This window comes from Ostrea edulis, chromosome 4 (genome assembly GCF_947568905.1).
Source record: "Ostrea edulis chromosome 4, xbOstEdul1.1, whole genome shotgun sequence".
NCBI lineage: Eukaryota > Metazoa > Mollusca > Bivalvia > Ostreida > Ostreidae > Ostrea > Ostrea edulis.
The window spans coordinates 30326373-30336552 of record NC_079167.1 but is presented as its reverse complement, the minus strand read 5'-3'; the positions used below and the strand labels follow the sequence as shown (position 1 = coordinate 30336552).

Sequence of the window (10180 nt, the reverse complement as noted above, 5' to 3'; positions counted from 1 at the left end):
TGCTGTATTTGATATTTAATGAAAAACACCTTTATTAGACATGCTCAAGCACAAAGTTGGTACTCCTTTTGGAGTAAACACCATTTGGGACAAAAACACGGAGCTTATTATCGGTTATTCTGAAAATTATTTTTGTAACGTTAACATTACGCCGCTACAAATAGTTAGTTGGGAAATATAAATGAAAATGAATATTGACAGTCAAAATGTTCATAATTCTTAAAATATCAGTTTTTAAAAAAAATGCATTTTAGGACATTTCGCATTGAAATTATGTGATTATTCATGAAATACGAATCTGTGTCATAGATGACGAACAGTCCTTTTCTTTTAGCTCACCTATGCCAAAGGCTATACATGTATATCAGGATAATTTACATTAGAAATGTAGTTGAATATTGGCGTGTGTTTGTATATGTGTATAATACACGTATATTATGTAATTTTTAAGGAAACCGCTGAACTTGAGCAGTGCAAAATAAGTCATTTCAAACAAAGAATATCGTTTCATAGATGTTCTAATTAGAAAGAAAAGAATGTTAGTAATTCATCAACACAAATAAAATAAACGTTACAACTGAATTATACGTGTAAACTTGTCTAAAACTTGTCTAATATTCCATGATAATTTTTACATTGTAATAATACCAATGTTATTTATCATAATTGTTTTTGGTTGGACAAAAATAAATCTAATTGAGAATTTACACATCAATAAATCCAAACACGCTATGTATACAAGCGTGCCTGAAAACAAAGAGCGTAGAGCGTGGAAAGAATCCAAAATTTTGAAATTGATAATACAGGAAATTAATTGGAATTATAAGAATCAAAATTTCTTTTTGAAGAATTTCTCGCTGTGTGAATTTGACATTTTACTCACAAACTTAACATATTCAGTTTGTGAGTAAAATGTCCACAGTTTATATTTAGATGATAGATTCTTCAAGAAGAATGTTTAATCCTATAATAGAAAGTTCATATCCATGTGCAGTCAACTCTATCCAGATTCCTGTGCAGAATTATAATGATATGTATTAAAATATTCCGTCACAGCATTTCTTCCACACTGAAAAGAGAAATAAACAATTATACAATGTACTTGTTTAAATATTTATGAAAGTACAATGATTATCGAATTTCAACCGTAACACGAAACTGGATCGGGTTTGAAAATTATTTCTGTCATTGAAATTACATGTATTTTCTTCTCACTTTTCAATAAAATGGTTTGCACATTTAGGCATTGTGATGTTTTTGTAGTATTGTAAAAGACACATCAGCTCATACATTTAGAATTTCCTATTTTTGACTATAATCTAGTGAGAAGAGTCGTAATCACAGGCACTTGTTTCTGTAAATGACTTATGACCTCTGTATACTAATAACAACACAAGGTAACTAGCTTCAAATGACACCCCTGAGAATGTCGGCCTTTTGAGCTTCCAGGGAATATGCTATGTAAATGTATTTACTACCGTTGTATTGTACAATCATTCAACTTAAAAACCATGTATGACATGACTGCATTCATTGCCTCTTATCGCCGAAAACTGCAACAAAACATGGATTTTCCGTTTTATACCACGAAGTGCTATGTACTGATACCGCACAGAATACGTGGGCGATTTTGACTGGCTAGCACGCTCTTCTAAAATTACGTTTGGAATTCTTTAGAGTTATTTATAGAAAGATAAAGCATCAGAGATGAATTAAAAATAACAGGCAAAAGGATGATTTTAATGGTGACCATTAACCACAATTGATCTTATTTTATATAATTAATTACTAACATTAGGGGGGAAATGCTACAAAAAATAAAAGGGACTCCATCCCCCCATATTTTTTTCCACAGACACCTGATAACTATAATCCCCCCTTCTGATTTTTTTGTGTGGTGACAATGCCTCCAAAATGTGTGGATTCCTTGTCTCTCTCAACCCAATTTCGATTGATGGAGTTGTTTCACGCTTTTCACAAGCTTTAGAGATTGGCCTTCTACTGGACTGGTACAATATAGAATATACTTATTATAAACAGTATAAGGTATTTAAGGCTTACAAAAAAGCAAGTTTACGATTACATAAATCGAAATTAGGATGGAATAGACGGGGAATCCACACATTTCGGAGAAATAATCGCCGCCCCAAAAAATCAGAAAGGGGGGGGGGTGTCCATACTTCAGATGCCTGTGAATTTTTCCATATCGGGACAGATCCGTAATATTAGGGATGCGGGGAGGGGGTTCGTCGGAGAAGTTGTAAGTTGCACATGGCTTGTTTAAATTTCCTGATAGACAATGATAAAAATATGATAGTCATGATAAAGACCTTCAGAACCTTAATTAGTGTGTGCATGGGGGTTGGGGGGGGGGGGAGTTGTTATAGTGTTCGTCAATGCTGTCTCAATTTTTTCCCCTCAGGGTGGGAGGGGTCATTCTTTGCTCCAGGGCTTCAATTCAAAACTTTCAAGCTTACATGCATTAATATCTTCTCATTCACTACTACATAGTACTATCAAAAATAGTGGAGGGGCCAGTCTCGCAATATATCTTCATTTGCATGCATGAAAATAACAGTTAATGTTAAGGGTTGGCCAGTCGCCTCCGAAAAACATTGATATGTGCCTGCAGCGTTCTTGGTACTTATGGTGGGTTTCATAAAACTTCATTGTAACAACAGGTACTTGCCACATCAATACATATCACAAAGTCAATAATACATCACTAAAAAACTTTCCTTGCTCTATTTTGCATACTTCCAAATAATCTTTTATCTGTATTTTCTCTGACTTTCCATAGATCTGCATGAAACAAGCAATTGGCAGAAATATTTCTCATACTAGTTAACGAAGTTGTATTTACAGTAAGTCATAATTTCATTATTATCTTCATCAGAAATGATTCCGACACGAAAATATTTTTAAATCTCAACTCGAGAGGTCTTAACTTCTATCTTCTGATGACATGTAAAATTCCGAAACGTACGAACAGCTTTGGTTTTTTTGAGTAACTAAAAATAGTGTACAGCGTCTTCAATTCAAAATTTTTATTTTGCTAACAAAGCAATATGTTCAAGATTTTTTGGTAATAAACATCGTATCAATTTATTGCGATAATAAAACAATGAGACTTTATTTTTCAACACAACGAATATACAATTTTCATTCTGTGTGGTATCAGTACATAGCACTTCGTGGTATAAAACGGAAAATCCATGTTTTGTTGCAGTTTTCGGCGATAAGAGGCAATGAATGCAGTCATGTCATACATGGTTTTTAAGTTGAATGATTGTACAATACAACGGTAGTAAATACATTTACATAGCATATTCCCTGGAAGCTCAAAAGGCCGACATTCTCAGGGGTGTCATTTGAAGCTAGTTACCTTGTGTTGTTATTAGTATACAGAGGTCATAAGTCATTTACAGAAACAAGTGCCTGTGGTCGTAATATACATATATGACCTTTAACCTCGTAGACTTCTTTGAGATCATGGGATACCATGCCAAACTTTATAAAAAATATTTCTTTAATATAAAACTTTATATGTCGTATGCCTACTCCAAATCGGGTTACATCTTGATTTAAATTGATTTTAAAATCTTGTCATTTAGTCTTTATAAGCCTCTAAAATGTGCCGGTAGATAAAGGGTTAATAGCAAACCATATGATTTGGTTTAGAATAGGTTATGCTTCTGAAACCGCGAACCATATCATACCCCAATAATATGGTTTTCAAGTTATTGATCATGTGATTTAGAAACATCGTGTCAGAGACTACAAGTCATAATAACTTTCGCTTTACTAACTATAACATCATACAACGAAAGGCAAAGATAAAGAACAGTGATCAATCTGATAACTCCCATAAGCAATAGAAAATAGAGAGTTGGGCAAACACGGACCCCTGGATATACCAGAGGTGGGATCAGGTGCCTAGGAGGAGTAAGCATCCCCTGTCGACATGTCAATCTAGTTTTCAAAAGACGAAATTCTTCAAAATCATGCTTCACTTTTAAACACATTTGATATCTCAATCAATGGGACGAATGGATATGAGTTACCTTACCTATACTGGATTCCTAAACTTTACATAAACCCTTACATAGATACATTGTTTGAACTAGCAAATGTTCTACCAAGCCCTTAACGTTGCGCAATACGAAAATATTAACTGCTGTGAAGAAGAAACTTCAAACGTATTGTGCCACCACATATACAAGAAGTGGTGTCAATCAATTGTGGATTCTAAGAACTTCTAAAGAAATTTTAGTAAATTAGAAATCACAAAACTTTTCTCAAATCAACGATATCAAATCATACGACACGTTACATGGCCATTAAATGAAAGTCTAGATTTTTTGACATCATCGACAGTTGCTTCATCGACAAAAATGGAACAAGGAAACATTCATATTTAGTGATCAGTCATTCACAAAAGTATTTTGTTAAATACCACTTTGACTCACTACTCTGATTACAAGTACTCTGAAATTGATATAAAAAGATGCAGGAGTTCCTCGTTGGCAGTATCCTCGTAGTCTTTAATGACCAGGTCTTCCAACAGTCTGTTGAAATTCCCATGGGCACCAATCGTGATCCTTTATTTGCTGATCTATTTTTATACTCTTATAAGACATATTTTATTAAAAAGCTTCTACACAAGAAGACAAATCTCTTGCTGTTGTCTTCAACTCGTCATTCAGATATGTCAATGTTGTTTTTTCTATACACGATAATCATTTTCAATCATGTGTCGATTCAATATACCCCAGTGAACTCGAAATAAAGGACAACACAGAATCTTCCACATTTGCTTCATACTTATATATTTTATTTAACATAGATGTTAACGGCAAACTAACAACTCAACATCATGACAAACGGAATGACTTCAGCTTTTCCATCATGAAGTTCCCATATCTATGTAGCAATAGTCCATTATCACCTGCATATGGTGTTTATATCTCTCAACTGATTCAATACGCAAGACCTTGTTCTGCATATGATAAGTGTTTCAATCGAAACACAGACAAATAAGATATGTTACAGGAGTTTCAACAGTCTCGTTTAAAGTCAGCATTTCGCAAGTGACATGGTCGTTATCAAGATCTTGCCATTAGGTCAAATGCTTTCTGATGTGTTCCATGCCAATTTTGAAGCCGTTCTTTGCACACAGATTTTGACTACGGATTACTCCATTTACCTGATCATGATGAAGGGCTCACGGCAGGGGATGCTAACTCCTAGGCACCTAATCCAACCCTTTGTATGTCTAGAGATCAGTGTTTGTCGTTCTCTAAATTTTCTATTCTTTATAGTAGTTATGAGATTCATCAATGTTTCTTATCTTTACCCTACTAAACTACTTACATAGCGTAGTTGGTTGCGAGTTTTTGGGTACATTAGCTCTCAAACCCCAGCAAATTCGAAAATCGTTGGGACGTGATTTTTATTTTATTTTATTCGAATTTCTCCTTCAAATCTCCTTCGACTTTGATGAAATATTTAAAATGAAGGGTGAAGATAACGAACAGTGATCAATCTCATGACTCCTATAAGCAATACAAAATGGATAGTTGGTCAAACACGGACCCCTGGACACACCAGAGGTGGGATCAGGTGCCTAGGAGGAGTAGGCATCCCCTATCGACCGCTCACACCCGCCGTGAGGCCTATATCCTGATCAGGTAAACTGACCTATCCGTAGTCAAAATAAGTACATGTAATCAACGGTGTAACGTCACGATTGAGATGTAGCACGATATATTACGACGCATTACATTATCACGATGCCTATTGCAATATACTGTTTAAATAAAAAATACAAATACAATCAATTCCGAATGATAAACAAAAATACTATGCTTTCTTCACGTTAAACCAAAAATTACTGCAGATTTCGCTTTTAGCCTTTTACGCAGTCATACTCTGGTGAGTATCTCTCTATCTTTTGTTGAAAGGAGTCCAATAAAGAATGAAAACAGGGTTTTACGTAGCAAATGTTCATGTATTATTGATTATTCTTATCTAATCCACAAAATTTAAAAACGTATTGAAAGGGGATCTATTCTCTTTTAGTCTGTATGGACTTTATAAGGGAATATACTTATTTTATATTGTGTAACGTCCCTCATAAGATCTACTCCCTTTTAGTCTGTATGGACTTCATAAGGAAATTTATTTATTTCATATAAAGGACACCACAGAGTCGTCCACTTCTGCTTCATACTTTGATATTTTATTGAAAGTAGACATTAACGGCAAACTGACAACTCAACTGTATGACAAACGGGATGATTTCAGCTTCTCCATCGTCAACTTCCCATATTTATGCAACAATACTCCATTATCACCTGCATATGGTGTTTATATATCTCAACTGATTCGATATGCAAGAGCTTGTTCTGCGTGTAGTCAGTTTTTAAATCGAGGTAAGCTACTGACAAACAAGTTGATGGTGCAGGGGTTTCAACAGTCTCGATTGAAGTCAGCATTTCGCAAATTCTATGGTCGTTATAACGATCTAGTTCGTCAATACAACCTCGCATTGGGTCAAACGCTGTCTGACGTGTTTTATACAGATTAAGCCGTTCTTGGCACACTGATTTTGACTGCGGATAACTCCGTTTACCTGATCAGGATATAGGGCTCACGGCGGGTGTGACCGGTCAACAGGGGATGCCTACTCCTCCTAGGCACCTGATCCCACCTCTGGTGTGTCCAGGAGTCCGTGTTTGCCCAACTATATATTTTGTATTGCTTATAGGATTTATGAGATTGATCACTGTTCGTTATCTTCACCTTGCCTTCATATTGTTTAACGCCCCTCTTGAGAACTTTTCACTCATATTGTCTGTATGGACTTTATAAGGAAACTAATTGAGAGAAAGTTTGATGGGACTATGATGTAATGTTAAGCATGTTCACCGATCTTCTGGGGAGATAGCTCTTCTCAAGTATGAGTAAAACTCATTAACAAATATTTTTATGCCACTGTCCTGTATATCCTTAAATATTTGATAGAATATTTAAAAGTATACAATACTTTTATCAATAAAGTTTTGTCGTCTTCCTCCATGTCGAAGTCGAGAGCCGTGATGTATTTTGTGTTTATTCCGACCGTCCTCGGGATGTCCTTTTCCTGTGGTATAAACATCATTCATGAAATATTTTGAAAAGAGTCAGGGAGAATTTTCCTTACAAATGTAAGTCACACATATTGTAAATTGACTACAACGTTAATTATTTATATAAAGAACATGTATCTCAAATCCCAATCTTTAAATTAACTATACACCTTTAATTTAATATGCAGGTGAGCTAAATGTTCCTAGACAATACCTTTACATGGATTCTGCTGGAATTATTGATCATTGTACTGGTTAAGGAGCCGAGGAATTCTGTCCCTGAACCACATGGATTGTAAGAAAAGCCACTGTACCATTGATTTATGCTGTATCCGGTTGTCGTAGTGATGAATCGACTAATATCCGAATATTCCAACTACACATATAAAAACGGTATCAAATATTGATAAATTTATAAATTTGTTTATTTCGAGAAAACTAAAAATCTAGTATGGATGTCTATGTTCTTTATGCAGTCATATGGGACAAAAAACAGGAATACATGCATGTATTAGCGTTTTAAGCTGATAGAACCACCAGGGATACTTAAGAAAAGGATTATCTCGTATTATGTAATTTCATGACTGTGATACCTTGTCACTAGTCCCATGAGTTAAGTAAGTCCATACTTGTGGCGGGCTTCTGTCTCCAAATAAAGCCATGTAAACGTCTCTCTGATTTCGTCCAAACTAAATAAAAGTTGTTGTAAATTAAAGTAAGATTCGTTTGTCATTATGAATAGCATATGTATGGAAAGACAGTCATTTAAAAAAATCTGCAACCAAAAATATTACCTTTTCGAGTTCAGAAATGAAATCTGATTTTTCCAATTTTCCTTCTTCATCCTTGGCTTGAACAAACTTCATTAAAAATAATAGAAAAGAATATATATTGCAACATTAATTCTTCACTCAATGAATAGGAAGAGTAAGAAAAATGCACAATTTTACTTCACCACAGCGTGGAACTCTAAAAACAACGGAATCTTCTCTCCAAGAGGAACTGTTAGTGTACCGTTCATTTCAAACCTCTAAACAAGGACATATATCTTATATGTAAGCAATATATCTCTCTCTCTCTGTTTGTCTGTCTGTCTGTCTGTCTCTCTCTCTCTCTCTCTCTCTCTCTCTCTCTATGTAAAATATAGTGACTGACCATGCAATACTCAGTATTGCTTTGTGTAATCAGCTTTGCATATTATGCAAATTACTCGAAACCCCATTGCTTATATACCTCCCATAATACGACCAAATTAGATATTTATTCCTTAAGTACAGCTATGCATCTATTGCTGTTATTATTGCGTTTGAAAATTTACTTATCTAGATGGCTAGTTGAAACAACAAAACATTCCATTCTGCTTGGAGAGAGAATTCCATGCAAGAGAGTACAAAGTTTGACTACTGGGGTTGTGAATAGCGTATACAGTGACTTTTGAATACCATTGATCATTACATAATGCACAAAATACCTCCAGGAATGCGGTTAACTTCTCTGTGTTGTCAATTTCAGATGTGTGCAAGGACACAAATTTTCTGAAATGTTTAGATTTTCAGACGTAAACATTCACATTGTGTTTTACGGTTTTATTTACTGTTTAACGGTTAAGAATGGAAATAGGAAAATTGCAGATAAATGATAGTTTAAAAAAGCGAAAAAAATTTATAAATGATAAAACAACGGTGTATGAATACCAGTTCCAAAAATCATAGCACGTACTTTTTAAGCTTGGTCTCCATAGTTCGGAATAGTTCATCTACTTCCTCTTCCTCTGGAACACCAGTAGTCTTCGGTTGTTCTGTTATGGTGAACTTATTAACACCAACTTTTCCTCTGAACTGTCTTCGAAAGAGTTCACTTTCTTTGTCGCCAAACTATAATTGTGAGATATCCTTGTGTTTTTAAAATTATCATACATACCGCTACTAGCAAGTTTGAAAAGGTTCAATTATTGCAGAAAATCAAGCACAAAGAATCTCACCAAAACAAACCCGAGTGTTTTTAACAGATCTTGATTTTCTACTTGAAATCTCTCTTCATATATCTCGGGCATCTTCTCAACATTCGTTAGTTTTCTAAAGAAAGAATGCTCTGGGTTCATTGACAGCCACCACCCTGTAACCGTTAAAAAATTTCATGACATACTGTTATGGGTCAGAATTTACCCTCGATAATACAGCAGCAGAATTTACTAACAAAGGCAATCAAACAATTCATAATATTTATTTACAATTGATAATACGGGATATCGGAACTAGAAAATTTTGGAACTCTTCAGCAAAAAAAGTTGCGAAAATTATGCGTCACTTGGGCAACTCTTGTACATACAAATTGGTGATTGCTAAAGACAACTCATTTCTTATGCAAAAATATCTGCCTGGTTAGAAGATTATTTTTCAGAATGTTGCAAATGAATGCCCTGGTACCAAAACATGAAATATTGGATTAAATTACTGAAGTTTAGCAGCGGAGACAAAACAAAAGATCTCCAGACCCCCCCCCCCTTCCTGACATCGTGTTAAATTATCATACATTTGTTATTAGTACATGCAAAGATCGATTTATTAGCTGGTCACTTGATATAGTTAATAGTAGCGGTGAATGGTAGTGTAAATGCAAGGTTAAATTGATGGAACTCATACATGTACTAAAGGATACCCCTCCCCACCCCCTTTACGATTTAGGAGTATGAGCAGAACAGTTTTTCTTGTTAAGATTTTTCATATTAATATAACGGGTGCTGCTTTTTCTTCTTCTTTTGTTTCCCACCCCTCAACTTTAAAATACGACGCTAAACTGTCCCTAAACTCACTATATCTGATAGTAAGTAAGTTACATGTGCTTGTTTACTGAAAAAGTTTTCCAAGTTCACGCAGAAAACGTGATCTCGTTGGACATACTAAATATTAAAACCGGGACGGAATCGGAGACGAAATAATGGTTCCGATATTCCGTATTGAAAGAAATTGTACCAATAGCAAATTACTAACATACGGTCGTTGAACAACAAATATGAAAATCCGTGCCGAAATGAATCTACACATCAAAAT

General features: G+C 34.8%; 1 protein-coding gene across 1 annotated transcript in view; it reads right to left on the bottom strand.

Annotated features, from left to right (window-relative positions):
* The window catches only part of LOC125668600 (uncharacterized), a 16654-nt gene continuing 6474 nt past the window's right edge, over window positions 1-10180 (bottom strand). Inside the window, exons 8-15 of the mRNA XM_048902895.2 lie at window positions 9112-9245; window positions 8850-9004; window positions 8602-8665; window positions 7925-7990; window positions 7724-7819; window positions 7345-7506; window positions 7049-7144; window positions 1-1069 (exon numbers count right to left, since the gene is read on the bottom strand). Of these exons, the coding sequence (XP_048758852.2) occupies window positions 1001-1069; window positions 7049-7144; window positions 7345-7506; window positions 7724-7819; window positions 7925-7990; window positions 8602-8665; window positions 8850-9004; window positions 9112-9245 (842 nt within the window). The 3' untranslated portion in view covers window positions 1-1000. The remainder of the gene's footprint in view (window positions 1070-7048; window positions 7145-7344; window positions 7507-7723; window positions 7820-7924; window positions 7991-8601; window positions 8666-8849; window positions 9005-9111; window positions 9246-10180) is intronic.